This window comes from Hylobates moloch, unplaced genomic scaffold (assembly GCF_009828535.3).
Source record: "Hylobates moloch isolate HMO894 unplaced genomic scaffold, HMol_V3 SCAFFOLD_6, whole genome shotgun sequence".
Lineage (NCBI taxonomy): Eukaryota > Metazoa > Chordata > Mammalia > Primates > Hylobatidae > Hylobates > Hylobates moloch.
Genome location: NW_026652281.1, coordinates 127,600,673 through 127,620,921, shown reverse-complemented (window position 1 = coordinate 127,620,921; position 20,249 = coordinate 127,600,673). Strand labels below are relative to the sequence as shown.

Below are 20,249 nucleotides of genomic sequence, written 5' to 3'. Positions count from 1 at the left end.
ACTTGGCAAGCCCAGCACACAGCGGGGAAGCTGGTCTTGCAGAAAGAGTGGAAAGATGTGCCTTGACCACCAGGGGGCATGCATTTGAGCAGAAAATCACAGGCCTCTGCTCAAAACCAAGGATAGTCTTGTCCTAGGCAACAGGGTAGGAAGAGAGCACCAAGTCCTGGAATTACCACTGGCCCCACGATGAGACTCTGAACATGTCCCCACCCTTTGCTGGGCCTCCTGTTCACCTTCTGCAGAGCAAGGAATTGGGGCCAGACAGCGCCCAAGCTCCATTGTACCAATTATGCCCAATGACCACAGCCCATTGCCTGGTCCCCAAAGACTGTGGGAGCTCTGTGCACTGGGTGTGGCCTCTGATGCCACTTCTCCTGAATAAATGGTATGTGAGGCTCCTGGACTCATCACATCGTGGTTAAGACTAAGACCTCTGGGGCAGGACTACTTGAGTTCAAATCTCAGACCTATACTCATCAGAGGCGTAGGCTTGGACACATTGCTTATCCTCCTTTGCCTCAGTTTCCTCCTATCTTAAATCAGGCTGCTGGCCACCTGCCTTGGTGTGAAGTGCGTGAATCTGCACAACGCATGTAGATGGTGCATGGCACTGAGTGAGCACTCAATAAACGTCAGCCTCCTGATGCTTTTCAGGCCTGGAGCTCTGAATAGAACTTAATGAAGTTCATGGCAGGAAAGGGTACAGAGTCCAAGAGAAAAGAGAAAAACAGACAATGGAGATAGTCTGACTTGATGTCATTGTAAAGCCATAAACCAGGCCAGCGTTCCCCTGAGGGTGCTCTGTAAAAGAAAAGGTTTTGTGATCAAGCCAGTTGAGAACAAATCTCACTGGTTGCTCTACTGCAGGACTTCTAAGGGCCTTCAAATTCTTGGCTCACAATATCTTTCAGTGGCAGAGCTTCCTGCTATATTTGGGTGTGAAAGAACACGCCATGAGAAGCCCTCCAGGAGACAGGGCCCAGTGCACAAGTGCACTAGGAAGGCCTGGCACAAACGGGCACCCAGCAGTGGACACAGGCCACTTCTGACCCGTCTCCCGCTCCTCCTCTCCTGGCTCACACCAAGCAAGAGGCTGCTTTAGGACTTGTGCACTTACTGTCCCTTCTTCCTGGAAGACTCTTTGCACAGAAAGCCACACGGCTCCTCCCCTCAATTATTTCAGGTCACTTTATCAAAGACGACTTTCCTAAAATAATGTCAAGCTCCCACCCCCACTACCCTCTGTGTCCTTTCCCTGCTTTGTTTCTTTTTGTACTGATCACACCTGCCCCATCCTGTGTTTATTTGCTCACTGCCTGTCACCCACCCACTCCCACAGCACTGAAATGCCAGCTCCATGACAGCAGGGACTTTGTCCACTTCGATCACCGCTAGCACAGGACCACAAACACTGTGAGTGCTCAGTAAATATTTGTTGAATGAAGGAACAAATTCCCTGCCACCTCCAAAGCATCCAACTAGAGTCCCAGCTAGTGTCTGCTTTCATCTTGCAGGTCAGCCTTCTCTGACCACAGCATCTGGATCCCCCGCCCACCATTCCCAACCTCCCCCCGCCAAGGACAGATTCTCTGTGACACCCTTTCTGCAAGGACCCCAATCCTGACGGTCATTCTGGGAGCCCCATAAGGCCCAGAACAACTCCCCATCTGCCAGTGGGATTTCATTCTCCTTTCTCGTCACCCAAAATGGCTCTGGGTCAGGAGGTATATTAACGCCATACTCCACCACCACCAAGAGGAAAGAGCATGGGATAGAGAGCCCAAACTGTCTATGTCTAGGTTCAAATCTCAGCTTCTCCACTTACAGGCTGCAAAACCTTGCATAAGTAACTTAACCCCCGGAGCCTTGGTTTGCTCATTTGAAAAATGGGTGCACAGGCCCTCCTAGGGGAGATTGCCTTGACAGGTTTTGGGGCACCTAGCAGAGCATGCCCCTCCGACTTCACACTTATCCTTGTGGCCTCCTTTAGGCAAGCACCTGCTGTGTGCTGGACCCCATGCATAGCAGGTGATCCCCCTGGCATGCTCCACTAATACTTACAAAGCCCTTGCCAGGCAGTGGGCACCGCGTGCTCCCAGTGCTTTACATATACTCACTCATTTAACCCTCCCAACAACCCCGGGAGGCAGGTGCTACCATTACACCCATTTCACAGATGAGAAGTCAGGCACTGAGCTATGAGTCTGGAGAGGGGGCTCTGAACTGCTCAGGGACCCTGCTTCTTGTGTACCTTGAAGAAGCCAATGATGCCCACGCCATAGGCCACACAGTACTTGTCCAGCAGCTCCCGGTTCCAGGCGTCCAGGTTGACATACTTGAGGATGTTCTCATAGATGATGAGGGCGAAGCGGCCACGGCCCTTATCAGTGAGTGTGGGCATGTCACCCTTGCCCGGCGCAATCTCTGTGCGGTATTTGAAGCGGCTGGACTCCAGGATGGCCACCACCTCCTGGCCCAGTTGCGAGTAGAGGCTCTCCACAAAGACCAGCACCAACGGGTCCGTGCGGGAAGGGGTGGCTGCCTGCACAGGCTTGAGCGGCAGGAGGCGACTGGGGGCCACGGGCGGCGGGTCCCCGCAGTCAGGCTCGGGAGCATCCGCTGAGGGCTCCAGGCCTCGCTTCCAGCCATATAGGTAGTAGGCCGAGATGAAAACGCTGAACAGGCAGAAGACGAACAGCAGGAAAAGGACAGCCTGCGGGGACACATGCCGACACAGCCTCCGGAAGCATGCCAGGGCAGGCATCCTGGCCTCCGAGACCTTGGCCACTGGAGGCCCGGCCTGCCCTGGCTACCCCAAGGCCCCACACAGGAGGAGACACGAGAATCGTCCACTGACCAACAAATTCACAGAGACTTAGGAAGCGAGGCCCTTGTGGGGCACTGGGAGTGGAGGATCTGGGCCCCCAGTCCTTCCTCCCAGCCAGGGGCGCAGTCCACAGGCTGGTCACGCTCCTTCCTTCCTCCGCGCCCCTTTATGTCACCATGGCAAACCCCCGCGTGGTCCTGTGCAGAGCAGAAGTGCCCCAGGGCGTCAGGGCCTTCTGGGGTTGCAGGGCAGCAGGCCAGAGGACACTGGGCAGGCCCGGGGGTGCCGCATGCCGCTCACTCCGTGGGGCCCACGGGACTAAGGCTGTGGAGAGTGGAGAGAACAGGAGCGTCAGAGTGTGGGCTTCAGAGTTCAGCTAACTGTGGACACACAGGAGCTGACCTAGGAGTGCCCAAATGCAAATACAGCTGCCGAACCAAGGTTGCATGATTTAGAGCAAGCTCTTTAATATCTCTGAGCCCCAGTTTCCCTACTTGTAAAATGGGGCAGACAATAAATAATATGAACCCATCTCATGAGGGGTTGGAGGATTAAGTCCAACAATGTTTATAAATGACTTAGAGCAGTACCTAGCATATGGTATCTACAAATGGGAGTTGCTATTTTTGATCATTATCGGAGTCCAAGGCTAGGCCAAGAAAAATCCAGGAGCAGGAAGGATGGGGAGAGATGATAAACATTTGCACAGCCTGGGAACTAGAGGTAGAATTCTAAATCATGACTGAATACCACATCCTTGCCATATTCCATTCCCTTCCTAACCCGTTGCTCTCTTTGAATGAGCCCAGCAGCCCCATCTGATAGACGAAAAGACTGAGTCTCCATCCGAGGAAAGGAGACTCAGAATGAAGCCAAGCCAGGATTCATTAGCAGGCTGCAGGGCATGTGTGCCTTAGCTGTGTGAGAAGGCCTCAGGTGACCATTACACCTTTCAAGCATCAGTGAGCCCATCTGTAACACCAGCATCCCTGCAGCTCATGGCTGTAGCTGAGTGTTAAGTAAATGTGTCTGAGGAGCTTGGCACAAGAAACATGGTAGATGTCTTATTTGCCCCTAATGCAACCAGGTATCTCTCATCCTCAGGGTACGTACCCATAGGTGCACACAGCAGCCCAGGACAACAGATGACCAAACAGCCTTCCTGAGGATGGCCATACTGCCACCACAGGATGCAGAGGGGAGGCCTCCCCTGCCCTGGACCTTCTGTCCACCCAGGTAGCCATAACTCTGGGTTCCAGCCTCCCCCTCAGCCTGAACCCCCCGCACCCAGGCCACGCCTCCTGTACTCATCTCACTGGAAAGAGTTAATGAAGATGCATATACACGACACAAAGGCCCCAATTCTCTCATCCCAAACAGCAACCCCAAACACAGCCTTCCAGTCTCCCTTAAATAGTAATGAAGTCACAAGAAGTGAGATTTCCCAGCAACCCAAGGAGCAACTTTCTTTTTTTCTTTCCTTTTTTTTTTTTGAGGCGGAGTTTCACTCTTGTTGCCCAGGCTAGACAATGGCGCGATCTCGGCTCGCCGCCACCTCCGCCTTCCCAGTTTAAGTGATTCTCCTGCCTCAGCCTCCTGAGTAGCTGGGATTACAGGCATGCACCACCACACCTGTAGAGATGGGGTTTCTCCATGTTGATCAGGCTGGACTTGAACTCCTGACCTCAGGTGATTCACCCGCCTTGGCCTCCCAAAGTGCTGGGATTATAAGCATGAACCACCACGCCTGGCCCCCAAGGAGCAACTATCAGTCACAGCAGCTCAAAGCTAGAAGGAGAGTTGCCCAGGTCTAGATGGAAGGTGTAAGAGCCAGGGCTAAAGAGGCCAGCAGGGAATTCAAGGCTTGGGCCCAGCCTAGAGGGTAAAGATCTTTGAAATCCCTTCCAGCCCCAAGACTATATGATGTGCTCAGCATGGGTACCGCATGCTCCAGACTCAAGAGCTGCACTTCCAGGAATTTATCTAGAGGTATTACTGCAAAAGTGTGTAAAGATTTTTCCACAAGAACACAAATCCTAGTGCTGCTTATAACAGCAAATCCCAAACAATGGGAGATTGTATTTAGGAATTATAACACAAGGGTCGGGCGTGGTGGCTCATGCCTGTAATCCCAGAACTTTGGGAGGCCGAGGTGGGCGGATGACTTGAGGTCAGGAGTTCAAGACCAGCCTGGGCAACATGGTGAAACCTCATCTCTATTAAAAATACAAAAATTAGTCGGGCGTGGTGACACACACCTGTAGTCCCAGCTACCCAGGAGGCTGAGGCAGGGGAATCACTTGAACCTGGGAGGCGGAGGGTGCAGTGAGCTGAGATCACGTCACTGCACTCCAGCCAGGGTGATAAAGTGAGACTCCATCTAAAAAAAAAAAAAATTATAATACAGGCATATGATGAAATCCTAGGCAGCCATTTACAATATGTTGAAGAAGGACATGTACTGACACAGAAATATAATTACCATATGTATTGTCAAAGTCAAAAACATTTATAAAACAGTTTGTACGTGTGGTCACAATTTTGTTAAAATATTTTTGTGCATAGGCTAGAAACTGGTGCTAAATGCAAAAAAAAAAAAAAAACCATTAACAGTGATTATCTCTGGGTGATTTTTATTTCCGCTTTTTGTTTGTGAAATGAGGAAGTGACTGGGACAACAGGTCTGGTCTCAGCTCTGCCATGATGCACTGTGTGGCTCCCTCTGGGCTTCCTACATGTTAGAAGGGGGTTGGGGCAGGTGATCTCTGGGGGCTCCTTCACCTCTGATATTCTACATTTCAGTGCCAGTACCCTGAGGAACCAGAGGCAGCCAAGAAAATGGGCATCTGCAATGCAGGGGGACAAGTGTGACAGACAGGGATGGGAGGGGTGTTTGGAAGAACTGAGGGGTCCTTAACTGTTCTGGCAGGGGGAAGGAGGGGACCGGGAAGGCTTCCTGGAGGAAGGGTACCTAAGCCAACCAGAACAAAAAGTAAGGGTTGGGCAGGGGTAGATAGAGGAAATGGCACATACCACAGTTTGGAGATAAGAGCATGTGTGGCACTTTCCAGGGACTCCATGCAATTCTAGCTGAGAGCAGGGCAAGAAGGAGGAGGTGTCCTGGGCAGAGCCAGGAAGGCTGGGGTGACTGGTCCTGTTTACACTCAAGGTACCCAGGTGTCCCATTTACCACTGATAAGGGCAGCCTGTGGCCGAAGCCCAGCCCCACCCCCTTGGCCTAGGTCCAGGACAGAAGCACAGTGGATAGGAGGTGGGGATGCCCTGATGGCGTCCTGCCTACGTTGGCCACCCAATCCCATGGAAGCAGAGGAGAGAAGCCACCAGCCACTCCTCACAGGCTTGAGTGCTGTGGTCAGTGACCCTCTGTCAGATTAACAACCTTTCAGAGTGTGAATGATGCAGCTCAGAGTCTCAGGAATGTGGGAGCCACGAACCCCTGTGGGAATCTGACATTTTTCAGACATAAAAAATATGCACATTAAAAAAATGCACATGGTTGCCAGAGGTTGGGGGTTGACAGTATGAATCAGCAGAGCAAAGAGAATTTTTTTGGCAGTGAAACTACTGTGTATGAGACAACGATGGTGGATACACGTCATTATATATTTGTCCAAACCCACAGAATGCATACTACCAGGGGTGAACCCGAAAGTAAACTATGGACTCTGGGTGATAATGCTGTGTCAATGCAGGGTCATCTGTTCTAACAAATTTACCACTCTGGGTTGGGCACAGTGGCTCACACCTGTAGTCCCCTGACCCTGGGAGGTCGAGGCAGGAGGATCACTTAAGGCCAGGAGTTCAAGACCAGCCTGGGCAATATAGCAAGACCCCCATCTCTACAAAAAAAAAAAAAAAAATGAGCCAGGTGTCAGGGCATGTGCCTGTAGACCCAGCTACTCAGGAAGCTGAGGCAGGAGGATCACTTGGGCCCATGAGGTCAAGGCTACAGTGGCCATAATTGTGCCACTGCATTCCAGCCTGAGCGACAGAGCTAGACCCCATCTCAAAAAAAAAAAAAAAAAAAAAAAAGTACCACTCTGGTGGGGGATGTTGATAATGGGGGAAGCTGTGCGTGTGTGCAGGGGAAGAAGGCATATGGGAAATCTCTGTATCTTCCTTTCAATTTTGCTGTGAATGTAAAACTAAAAATCTAAACAATAAAGCCATACACACACACACACACACACACACACACACGCTAGAAAATGTCATAATGGTGTGGTGGCTCATGCCTGTCATCCCAGCACTTTGGGAGGCCGAGGTGGGCAGATCACCTAAGGTCAGGAGTTCAAAACCAGCCTGACCAACATGGTGAAACCCCATCTCCACTCAAAATACAAAAATTAGCTAGGCATGTGGCAGGCACCTGTAATTCCAGCTACTCGGGAGGCTGAGGCAAGAGAATCACTTGAACCTGGGAGGCAAAGGCTGCGGTAAGGCGAGATCACACCACCGTACTCCAGCCTGGGCAATAGAGCGAGACTCCGTCTCAAAAATATATATATCATAATAATTTCAAGGAGTTCAGAGCCTCCCCGCCACCCATCCACAGACCTGAAGTCCTAGATTAATGGACCCTACAGGTTACACGTGCAGACTGGAGCCAAGTGGCTTTGATTCAAAACTAAGCTCCACCACTTAGTAGCTGTGTAATCTTGGGCAAGTTATTTAACTTCTCAGTGCCTCAGTTTCCTAGCATGTAAAATGGAAATTCTACCTACTTCCCAAGGTTGTGAACATTAAATGAGTTGATACATAAGATGCTCAGAACCACGCCTGGCACACAGCTGCTGTTATCACGCACCCCTGTTGCTTATTTAACATACTTACGACAATCCCTCACGATGTGGATCACAGCTTAGCTCACGAAGCACTTTCAAGCTCATTCCTCTCTTGAGAGTCTGACAGCCCCAGGACTCAGGCAGGGGAGGGCAGCTCATTTCACAGAGGGAGAGCAAGGGCTGAGGCAGGCAGGCACCAGACACACTTATTACACAGAGGGCCAGGCAGCCAGGGCTGCTGTCCTCCTCTCGCAGCATGCCTGAAAAGCAGCCCTATCTTTTGAGGCTGTGGCCCTTACTGGGAGCTGGCTGGCTAGCTGGATAGAAGCCAAGAGGCTAAAGATAAGGCCATGGCAAAACCCAGGGCAGAGGGAGAGCAAGGTAGCCCCTGTCCTCAGAGAAGGCCAAATACCCTGGGGTGGGGGTGGGTGGGGGGAAGCCAGTTGCTTTGTAGCAAAGCGCCGGCCACTCAGCCGGCTGGCAAAGGGGGCTTCCAGCACAGCCCCTCTGCAATCCACTCAGAGGCTGCCACCCTCCACCCAAGGCCCTCCTCACCCACCTGCACCCCAGAACTCCCGTGGCTCAAGGGGTAAATAACTGAGGGGCTTCTAATCCCTCTGCAGCCACCAAGGCCTCAAGGACAGCTGGGGCTGAGGCCTCAATGACCCCCACCACCCTGGGCCTGCTGGGCCTTGCAGACATCACCAGCAGTTTCCCCTAAATTCCAGCCTCACCCAGCCAGTCACCAATCTTGGGGAAGCATTGAGGCTTTTGCTGATGAAATTCCCATTGCCTGGAATGCCTCCCCGGACTCCTTGGGACACTTACGTATCTTTCAAGATCCCGGTTCCAAAGTCATGACCCCTCTGAAGTCATCACCAACCACTGCCCCCTCTCCCACTCCTAAGTCTCATTCCTCAGGCTCCCGCCTCATCCCCACTCCATGGTGCAGAGGCTGAAAACCAGGACCCTGGAGCCCAAACAAAATGCAGACTGTGCTCTTTGGCTTGCACAGTATTTTTCTTTAATTTGGGATTCGTTAGCAACATTTTTAAATCAGGAGATTTTACATAAAAGTCAGAACTTCTAACTTGTCTCTAAAGAGGGCAAGTTCTGGTGACACTGGGCACACATCCTCACCCACCACCATCAGCTGAGGAACTTAGAGTGCCAGCCTCAAATGGGCCCTGTATCTTGCAGTTGACACCATCAGCATCTCTGTGTACAGTCTCACAGCCAACCTCTTTCCTTCATTTGGCTTCCTGCCCAGCCCCTGGGTGCACCTGAGCATGTGGTCTGTGCAGAGTAAACTGCGGGCATTCCTGCACATGGCTCCACCTCCTGTAACCTGCAGATCTGTGGGGCAGGACCAGGGCTTACTGACCTCTGCATAGGCCCTCACCGGCACCCAGCACACAGAGCCCTCAGCACAAAACAGTGTCCTTTCTTCCTCCTCCCTCGATGCCCGGGTGCCACTCAAGGGCAGGAAACAAGTTTGATTCATCGTGGAAGCTCCCACTTTTCCCAGGGTCAGGTCCTTATTGAATACTCAGGATATAAATGAATGAGCAGCTGTTATTATTTCCAATTTACAGATAAGGAGACAAAGACTTCAAGGTGAAGTGACTTGCCACAGTCACATGGAAACCACCAAATCTTAACTCAAATGGGTTTCCTTCCTGACTTTGAGTTTGGTCTTTCATTCCTCCCTGAAACCCAAGGGTTTCTACAATAAAAATAACACCAACAACATTATAATTATCATCATTATGAATACTGCCATATAATGAGCCTGGCACTGTGCTAAGCACTTTTCTTTTTTCTTTTGAGATGGAGTCTCACTCTGTCACCCAGGCTGGAATGCAATGGCACTATCTTGGCTCACTGCAACCTCCACCTCCCAGGTTCAAGCAATTTTCCCACCTCAGCCTCCCAAGTAGCTGGGATTACAGGCACCCACCATCATGCCCGGCTAGTTTTTGTAGATATGCGGTTTTGCCACATTGGCCAGGCTGGTCTTGAACTCCTGACCTCAGATGATCCACCCACCTCGGCTTCCCAAAGTGCTGGGGTTACAGGTGTGAGCCACCACGCCCAGCCAGCACTTTTTATACCTCATTTCATGTAATCCTTACAACTAATATTGTTATCCACATTTACAGTTGAGTAAAATAAGGCTCAGAGAGGTTAAGTCACTTTGCCCAACATCACACAATGTTCAGTGGCAGAGCTGAAATGTGAACCCAGACCCCATGGGTGGGAGACAACTCCAGAGCCTGCAGAGAAACCTTGGCTTGGGGTAGGCAGGGGCATGAGGGGAACCTCAGCCACAAATGCCAGTGGCCCACAGCCCTCAGCCAGCCTCCCACTGCACTCCCCTAGCCCTAGTCCCATCTTTCTCTGCCAAGGTGCTGAGGATAATGAATGAGATGCTCTGGTCGTCATGGAGACGCCATGGCAACGCTGCACTTTCGGGAAATACCACGGTAACCGTGGCCACTGCTCTGGAGTTGAAGTCACTCTATCTAACATCCCCACCTGAAAATGCTGCCCCGGACCCATAAGGGAAAAGGGACAGAGGTACAAGGGCCTTCTTATAGGAGCAAGCTGTCCAGAGACTGGGACCAGGGAAGGGGGTCCAGCTTGGGCCTGTGATGAATGGGTGGGCTCCAGGAATGAGACCAAGAGCTCTGTAAGAGCAGGTACGGAGACTGAGCAAGCCATGCCTTTCATGGTGAATTGTGCCCAGTAACCCAATTCACATGTACACAGTGCCTACTGTGCGCCAGCAGGCCTCCTTAGAAGGGCTGTGCACACCCCTCTATTTCACTCTAGTGGTGACAGCTAGCATAACAGTTAAAGGCCCAGACTGGAGCTAGCCTGCCTGAGCTTGAATCTTTGAATCTTTTCTTTCTCTTTTTAAGAGTCTTGCTCTGTTGCGCAGGCTCACTCCAGCCTTCCCCTCCTGGGTTCAAGCTTCGAGCGATTTTCGAGCTGCAGCCTCCTGAGTAGCGGGGGTTACAGGTGCCCACCACCACACCCAGCTAATTTTTGTATTTTTAGTAGAGACAGGGTTTCGCCATGTTGCCCAGGCTGGTCTTGAACTCCTGACCTCAAATGATCCACCTGCCTCAGCCTCCCAAAGTGCTGGGATTATAGACACAAGCCACTGTGCCCAGCATATTTTCATTTTTTGAGACAGTGTCTTTCTCTGTTGCCCAGGCTAGAGTGCAGGGGCACAATCACACTGCAGCCTTGACTTCCCACGCTCAAGTGATCCTCCTATCTCAGTCTCCCAAGCAGCTAGGACTACAGGTGTGTGCCACCATGCCCAGCTAATTTTTTAATACAGACAAGGTATCCCTATGTTGCCTAGGCTGGTCTTGAACTCCTGGTCTCAAGCAATCCTCCTGACTCGGCTTCCCAAAGTGCTGGGATTACAGGTAATTCAAGCCCCAGCTGGGAGCCACTGCACCCAGCTGGGGCTTGAATGTTGGCTCCATTATTTACCAGCCTCATGACCTTTGAGAAAATCTCTCAACCTCTCTGAACCTCAGTTTCACTAACTCTAAAATGGGGTTTATACTACTTATCTATCTTGCAGGGCAGCTGCCAAGACAAAGAGAGATGAAGCATGTAAAACACTGAGCTCAGTGCCTGGCACATGGTAATATAAGCTAATAAAATGATTACTCAGTAACAGATTTGGAAAGTGAGGCTCAGGAAGGAACTGGCCCAAGGCCACGTATCAAATTAGTAGTGAATTGAGAAAGAGAGAGGAAGGGGGAGGCCAGACTGACGCCAGAGGGAAGGAGCAAGAGAATGGGATCCAGGAAGGAGGTTCGAGATCTTTCTGGGAGTGCGGAACAAGCAAACGACCTGTTTCCTCATCCTGTATTTACTGAGCACCACTAGGTGCCAAGCATGCCACTAGGCACTGAAAATGCAGTGGCGACCATGACCTTCCCATAAGGGTTTCTAGAGGTCTCTGGAACCCAAGGTTTTATGTCTCTGGTATGACATGGCTGCAGTGAATGGGGGAAGGTGCCCACAGCCCTGAATGCTCACCCAGCCCACATTTTATTTCCAGCCTAGGTCACTCTTGACAATGCCCTCTGTGGACCACACACCCCTCCCCGCACCCCCCAACACACACCACACTCACATGCACACGACAGGCTCGAATGGCATCATCATAGGCATCTGGGCCACATGCACATGGGGTGGGGGCTGAGAGGTCAGTGCAGAAAGAGCTCTGCCAGCAGCCTCAGAAGGATGTGAATGGGTACCTGGACTTGGGCAGGGACCTGAGCAGGGGAGGGCGTAGTAGTGGCTGCACGCCTGAGGAACAGGTAGCCCCACATGCACTCAGGGCCACTCCCCATAGCTGATCCAGCCCCTCCCAGCCAGTCACACCCCCAGCACAGTCACATCATCAGCCCCCACCCAGCCACACCCCACAGCTTCCCAGCTCCACCAGCCACCCTACCACAGCCTGCCCCACCCACCACATCCAGCTCAGCAAGGAAAATCCTCCACATTTGCTTCCCAGCTGTGCAGGAGTTTCTCCAGCGTGATTACATCCCTGGGAGGCCGAGACCAGAAGCAAATCCCTTCCTCTGCTGGAATCTGCTACATGCCCCAGCCCCCATCACCTCCACAGTGCTGCGTGGCCAGGAGCCAAGCTGCTGCCTGTCAGTCACCCCAGAGTCCAGGACTGCCACCACCGGGAAAGAGACTGTTGGAGGTCTGGCTCAGAGTCGCAGGGCCACAGAGAGCAGTCTACCCTGCAGTAAGCCCCTGGGGACACCTAGACCCAGAGAGAGGAAAGGACCTCCCAGCCTTGTGCCGTCTGGTGTGCCCCCACTCTCATGTACCTTGGTCCATTTTCTTGTCCATTAAAACCCTGTCCCTCCTCCTCCAATGCCAGCCTCAGCAGGGAGGTGAATAAGCCTGCTCTGGATTTCTAAAGTCCTGGTTGAGCTCCCCTGCTCCACATCCCACTATACAACACCAGGTATCAGTTGTTCTTGCAACTAGAATGTGGGGCTCCCAACTTCACTGAAAGCTTTCCAAGGCACAAGCCGTCTCCTACCCACAGCAGGTACTCAAGAGCCTTGTGCCCTTGCCAATTACCTTCCCCTCTGTGAATCTGCTACACGGCATCTCCAAGCTAAATGCATTAATAACATTAACTTCCATTTATGAGACATGCCATGTCTGCGTTACATGCCATTATTTCAACCGTACCACAGCATCATGACCTAGATTCCCCCCATTATACGGATGAGAAACTGAGGCCCAGAGAGGCCAGTCACTTGCTGCAGCCCACAGAGCTAATAAGGTGGTGAATGGGAACTTCAGCACACAGCTGCTGGGCTCCAGAGCCTGGGCCCCTCATCCCCCATCTCCACAGCCCCTCTGTGATCACCTAAGACAGCTAACACTTGCCAGATGCCCTGCACATCCCATTCTCCATTCCCTTTGAATAGTTTTCTGTCTGTGTTTGTTTTCATCCATTTTACATGTGTTTTAGTATCACAAGCAGCCTCTAGTGATCTTTCTTGGAAGTAGCCCACAGATCATCCGTCAATCAACAAGGAAACAAAGCATTAAGCACTACTGGTTCACTCCCTGGTTCTCAACTTGTGAATCTGTTCTGGGTTCCCTGGCAGGGAAGGCCCAACAGAAAACCTCAGGAACTTAGACCTCACTTGTTGAGAATGTGTCCTTCTTCCAACAGGGCCTGAGTTGCGAGTTTACCTTTGTACCAGCTCTGAAAAAAAGGGCTTACTGAGCAAACATACCAGAAAGCCTGGGGGTGGGGCTGTGTGGGGAACACGGCAGGTCACCCGCCACCCTCCCGTCCAGGATGGGACAGTCCTGACAGTCCCACTGAGGCTCTTCACGCACACCAAGGCTGTCAGGCCCATCACATAGAATGTTATGCAGTGGCCACAAAGCTTCCCAAAATGGGGCTCTCTGCCCACCCTATCCCCAAATCTGCCTATGACAGAGTCAAATCCATCCAGAACTCTTTTTTTCTTAGGCTCAGATCACAGACACTCAAAAGGAACAAAGCAGCATATCCCAACACATATCATAACCTCCCTTACTGGCGGCCAACATTAAGCTCCTGCGAACATCTGGGGCTGTGCCAGGAGCCTTCCCTGCTCCACCACGCTCAATCCTAACACCCTGAAAGAGGTGTCACTGCTATGAGCACTTTATAGACAAGGAAATGGAGGCTCAAAGAGGGCAAGTAACTGCTCTAAGTCACACAGCTAGGCAGAGGTGGAGCTAGGATGCCCCTCCCAGCCCACCCCACAGCCCCTGTTCGTGACCCCTCTGCAGTCCTGCTTTCCACACCACTCCCAAGCCAGGTCTGCAGCCCAGGAGAGAGGCTTCCTGGAGGCGACCAGGCCCAGGGCTGCTGACCCGGCTTCTCTAGCTGAGCTTCAGCCTCCTGGGAAAGCCTGCACTGCAGAGAGGTGCACCATGGGACCCAGCAAGGCAGGACTTCAGCCAGAGGGTCCTCACGCCCCCATCAGACACCCCAACATAAGAAAGGGGGATGGCAGCTCGGGGCGGTGGTCCCTGCCTGTAATCCCAGCACTTTAGGAGGCTGAGGCGGGTAGATCACAAGGTCCGGAGATCGAGACCATCCTGGCTAACATGGTGAAACCCCATCTCTACTAAAAATACAAAATTAACCAGGTGTGTGGCACATGCCTGTAATCCCAGCAACTCCAGAGGCTGAGGCAGGAGAATCGCTTGAACCCGAGAGGTGGAGATTGCAGTGAGCCGAGATGGCGCCATTGCACTCTAGCCTGAGCTAAACTCCATCTCAAAAAAAAAAAAAAAAAAAGCGGGGGCCACCTCCTGCCCCAGGCAGAGGCCTCATGCTAAGGAAGAGGCAGGAGCGAGGGTCAGAAGCAGGAGATCTCAGCTAGCAGGGCACCACAAAGGACAATGATGAGCACCTCACCTCACAGCCTGGCATGTGCCAGGCGCTCTACCAACCACTTCCCAACCCTCACTTATTTGTCATTTATGCCCAGTGAAGTAAAAACAATTTTATCACACCCTGAGCTTCTCCCCTATCCGCCTCCCCTGCAGAGGAGCTGGAAAATGTGGGTCACCACCAGCCCCCACCCTCCCGCATGCCCGACTCCAGGCCTCAGATATACCCTGAGAGATTCCAAGGCACAGGCAGACTCAGGGGCCTCCATCTCATGGATGCAGAAGCCAAAATCCACGCGGGCCTGGAAACCGCAACAGCCTCCCAGTCCTTCCCGAGGCCCTGAACACTCAGAGGATGACAGTCATTGTCCCCTGAATGAGCCAAGCTCCCCCAGCCTGTGAGGTCAGGCAGAATGCTGGCAAGAAGACAGAGGTGGGGGGTGCCACAGCCTCCATCGCTGCCTGTGAGTCTCTGGGCAAGTCCCTTCCCTTCTCTGAGCCTCAGTTTCCACAACTGCAGTGAGGGGTATAGACTAGAGGAGAAGTCTGTGACCTTCTGGGGGTTATAGAACCCTTTGAGAATCTAATGATGGCTATTAGCAGATTCTCTCCCCAGACACACAAATTCAGAGTGGTTGTGACTGGCCCCCATCAAAAGCCAAGTTAAGAACATGGAAATTCTCTAGGGGCCCCTCTGGCTTTGACAAGCCATGGCTCTCATAGTCTAGACAGGACCAAAGCCACAAACACAACATCTGAGAGCCGTGGGATCTCACCATTCCAGCTTCCCCCGTGGCCCTGAAGTAAATCTTTAAACTCTTGGACCTGCTGGCTTCAGGTGGATTTGTGGACGTGCCTAGCTGTCTGGAGAAGCCACAGGAGAAACTGAGCCCTTCCTTCCCATCCCTCAGCCTCCTCCTCCTTCTCCTCCATCAGGAATCTGCCAGGTCAGCCTAGACCTCTCCCTGAGGCAGTTCCGGGAGCTGCTTCTGATCTGGAATGAAGGCAGGACCCAGTGCCAGGCTCAAGTGCCATCCTGTACCCCCAGGTCCCTCCTGGGGACACACACACATACCACATACACACACACACACACTCAGATGGACCTGGAAGGACTGGACAGGGCAGGGGGCCAGGGACAGTGGTCAGAGGGGACAGGAGCCAGAGAGAGAATGACCAGACCCACCGGAGCTCCAGGCAGTGGCGTGCAGTTCCTCTTCACTTCGCCACGCCCTCTCGAACGTCCTCTCCTTAACACGGCTGCACCTAATCCCAGGGCCAGGAAAAATGGCATTACTGTTGGCCCAGTCCCCTCCCCAGGAGAAAGGGAAGGCAGAAGCAAGGGAGGGAGATGGCCCTAGAGCACCCTGTGCCACCAACCATGTTCCTAGAAACCTCCACGCCCCTTCATGCCACCTCCCTTGTCAAGGCCTCCAGCCCCTACCTCCTTAACCTCAGAAAGAAGATGTCCTCTTCCGATTCTGCCCCGTGCCCAGGGGACCACTGACACCTCGCTTGCCTCACCCAAGCCCTGCCTGGAGGAGCCTTCCATGGGAAAGGAAAAAGCATGCCCCTCACCCTCGTGCTAGTGGGTCTTCTGACCCTCTCAAGAGAGGTAGCAGCCAACAGCAGGAGGAGCGCTCACTGGCAATAAGGATAACTGGGTCCTGGTTCCAGCCCTGGCCCTTCCCCCTCCAGACCTCAGTTTCCCCACCTGTCCTGAGAAGAAGAGGAAGGACTGGTATGCCCAGCTGGTGGGAAGTGTCTACGATGCTGGCTTTTGGCCCCTGGCCTCACCCAGCTCAGCTGCCAGGCCCTTCCCTGTGCCCCACCCTGCAGAGGAGGAAGAAAGGTGACCGGCAAAGGTGTGGAGGGTGTAAGAATCCATGCTGGAGCCTCAAAGTGCTAGAGCTGAAAAGGGTCTTACAAAGACGAGACCCAGAGAGGAGAAGCAACTTGGCCACGGTCACAGAGAACACTGGAAAAGAGCCAGGCTGGCCACGGCTTGCTTCTTGACAGCAAATGCTTAAAAGCACCCAGCTGAAAAGGTATTTGCCTTCTTAGAGGATGCCAAAGAGAGCACAAGGCAACCTGACAACGATAGAATTGCAGGCTCTGAGAGCTGCAGTTAAAAAAAAAAAAAAAAATGGTATGTTTATATGTGGGGCTTAAGGATGGAGGTTGGGCTGGCTTTCCAGGCTCCTCATGTCACATCGCGTGGGTGGCCAAGGGTCCTGCTAGCCACAGGGAAATCCTAGGAGCCCCTTCCAGGGATTAGCAGCTTTGGCCACCTCTCAAGAAGTCACCTAAGGCCCAGCAGGCAGGCCCAGCAGTGGTGACAGAGAGAATGGCTCAGATGGACACCCCAAGACTAGCCCACTCTGGAAGACGCCAGAGCCTTGGAGAGACTGCAAATCCCCCAAGCTCCGTGGCCAGTGAGGACGGAAGCCAGGTGGGCTAGGGATAACACAGAGGAAGGGAAAAGCTTTGAGCCATCTGGAGCCCCTAATCTCCTAGAGGCCTGGTGGGCACAACACAGGGCCTGCTGAGACCAAGGAGGCTTCACCGAGGGCCCACATGAAAGCAGCCAGTCCCTGTAGACTTGCTGGGGCTTGTCATCAAGACAAAAGCTGGCCACCAACACGCCTTGGGGTGTTAAGGGGCTCAAAGTACTTACATGGAGGCGCAGCTGGCAGGGGGAGGGAGAAGGAGGAGGGGAGAGGTGGGGGCAAGTAGGCCCGGCTTTCTCTAGGACACAGACAACAGCTAGAGAACAGAAACGTGGAGCAAAAAGCACTGGGTGACCTACTTCACAGAGGCTCCTTTTAAAGAGGAATAGGGGGCCTCGGCGAGACTCTAGAAAGTACCTCACAGGGGTCCAGAACAGTTCATGGGGCCAGGAGACCAGGGTTCCAGTCCTAGATCAGGGACTCACCCAGGACTAGGCTCAGGTGAGGCCAGCAAGGAGCCTTTAAGAAGGCGCTCACTGCCAGGTGCGGTGGCTCACGTCTGTCATCCCAACACTTTGGGAGGTCAAGGCAGGTTGACCCAGGGGTTTGAGATCAGGAGCTCAACACCAGCCTGGGCAACATGGCAAAACCCCTTCTCTACAAAAAAAAAATTACAAAAATTAGCCAGCGTAGTGGTGTGTTCCTGTAGTCAGTTACATGGGAGGGCTGAGGTGCGAGGATCACCTGAGCCCAGGAGGTTGAGGCTGCAGTAAGCCCAGATAGCGCCACTGCACTCCAACCTGTGCGAAACAGCTAGACCCTCTCTCAAAAACAAAGGTTCTTATTCTCCACAATGTGCAAGCACATAGCAGGCACCTCCTGAGACGCTGCACTTAGATGCCTCACTTGCCTCATCCTAGGCCCAGCCTTACACAACCTGCCTGTGACCTCAGGCAAGTACCACTCCTTTCTCAGCCTCAGTTTGGTCACATAAAACAGAATCATGAAGCTAGGCATGGTGGCACGAGCCTGCAGTCCCAGCTATTCAGGAGGCTGAGGTAGGAGGATTGCTGGAACCCCGGGCATTCAAGGCTGCAGTGAGCTACAACTGCACTAAGGCACTGCAGCCTGGAAGATACAGCGAGACCCCATCAATAAAAAAAATAAAATTTTAAAAAACAAATTAATTTTAAAAATTGAATCATGCCATATGATTCCAAAGACCCTCCTAAATCTAAGCTGGGTTATTCTGTAGGGAGCATAACCGACCTCTGCAGCAAATGCCCAGAAATGGGCACAGTGGCCCCAGCTCTCTGCCATCAATAACCTGTCAGTCACCACGTTGTCAGTGACCACGTTCCAGGCAGAATACACATTATACAACCATTATGCCATTATGTTCTGGGCTCTTTGTTAAATGCTTGGCCTCTACTTGATCATGGCCTCATTTTACACATATGGAGCCTGAGGTCCATAGAGATTAAGCAACTTGCTTAAGGCCCCCGTTGGGAAGTGCTTAGCTGAGATTCGAACCAGCGTCTGTCTGGTTCTTAATCCCCACATTCCATGGCATCAGCCACAGATAACAGAAAACCCACCAGGGCTGGGGAAATGCCATCAGCTCTTTGCACCTCCCACATGTTCTAGCATATAATGCCGGGGCTAATGTGAAGGCAGGCTGGTGGACAGCCGGGAGCAGGTAGGCGGGGATGGGGAAGTCTGTGTGGGCACTGGGCATTCCACAGATGAACCAGCCTCCAGCCCGGCCAGCTGCCCACCACTGTGGCTACAATGCCCTCATCGCCATCAGCACACCACAGCCACCGCTGTGCCATTTTTAAATCATTACACAGATGCAAAGCATTTTCACAGGCATTGCTGTGGCATCATATGCCAACTTTATTAAAGTATAGCAGGGATTTCTTCCCCCTTTCTCAGAAAAGGAAAGTGGGGTTTCCAGAGAATAAGTGGCTTCCCAACAAGCACACAGGAACGCAGTATTTGAGGTGAACTTGGAGCCCACATCCTCTGCCTCCCAGTCCAAGCTTGGGTCTACTCCTCCATGCTCACGACTTTCCAGTTCAACCAACTGATGGGCCTTTGGGAAAATGATGACCATTTCTGAGAGTTTACTTGGTACCAGGTGTTGTATTCTGCATTTCACACGTTATCCCATTTAACTGTCCTGACATTCCTATAAACTAAGTATTGCTACTGTTTTCATTTCACAGAGACAGCGGCTCAGAAAAGTAGGGTATCATGCCCAAGGTCACTAGGCCAGGAAGGGGCAGAGCTGGCATCCAAACAGAGTCCAGAGCCTGGGGCCTAAACCTCATGCTGCACAGCTCTGTCAGGGAGACTCTGTCACAGGCAGTCAGTGGAGGGGACGGGAGGTAGACACATCAAATAGTGTGCGCATCTGGCAGATTATGGCAAGATTACAATAACGGAGGACAAACAAAGCTCTTAGGGAGCCCACAAGAGGGAGGTTGTTACAAATATCCAGGCAGAAGGCCAGGAGTCTGTGCAGAGGACATGGAAACAGAGGGGAGTGACAGATATGAGGGAGGCAGCCTTGTGAGACCTTGGTCAAGTGCCTTGCTCTCTCCAGACCTCAATTTACCAAGCTGTTAAGAAAAGTCCTTGGAATATCTCCAGAACCCCTTTCATCCCTGAAGACTCTTGGGCCCTGGGAAAATAAGCAATGCCCGGTGACAGCCTGGCTATGAGCCCTGGGGACTCTGAAATGTCCTTGGCTGTCCTGGCACAGCTCAACTGCTGGGAAACAGGCTTGCAGAAGCACAGGGCTTGGCTGGCATGCCTGGGCACCAGTGAAGTGTGGGTTCTGAAGGGGCCACATTCCGCCCATTGTCGACCTCTCCACGGCTCTGCTGGAGCAAGCACCATCCAGCCTGGATGCAGACCAGAAACCGAGGTCACTCCCAGTGCCCAGTGGACGGCCACTCCAGGCTCCGCCTGACCCACCAGCTCTGTCCAGAGCCCTACCTACAAGTAAATTAAGTCCCTTTGATTCATTCACCCCCAAAGCCCTTCCCTCACATTTCCCTAAGGCTGGCCACTGGGATATAGAGACAAGGGGTCCTATAGGAGGCCTTAAGGAAAATGACCACCCCACCCCAAGGGACCTGTGCAAAACAGAGGCTGCCCATGCCAAGCCAGTGAAGACCCTTAGCTAGGGAA

At 52.5% G+C, this 20,249-nt stretch overlaps 1 protein-coding gene across 6 annotated transcripts in view; it reads right to left on the bottom strand.

The window, feature by feature from the left end:
- The window catches only part of NDST1 (N-deacetylase and N-sulfotransferase 1), a 73,233-nt gene that overhangs the window by 34,149 nt on the left and 18,835 nt on the right, over window positions 1-20,249 (bottom strand). For 3 of the 6 annotated variants that reach the window (XM_032158365.2, XM_058440039.1, XM_058440038.1), the window contains exons 2-3: window positions 15,785-15,864; window positions 2,255-3,154 (exon numbers count right to left, since the gene is read on the bottom strand). In XM_032158365.2, the coding sequence (XP_032014256.1) occupies window positions 2,255-2,767 (513 nt within the window). In that variant the 5' untranslated portion in view covers window positions 2,768-3,154; window positions 15,785-15,864. Of the gene's footprint in view, window positions 1-2,254; window positions 3,155-15,784; window positions 15,865-17,533; window positions 18,252-20,249 lie in introns of those variants that run through there. The other 3 variants (XM_032158366.2, XM_032158367.2, XM_058440037.1) reach the window with 2 other exon arrangements.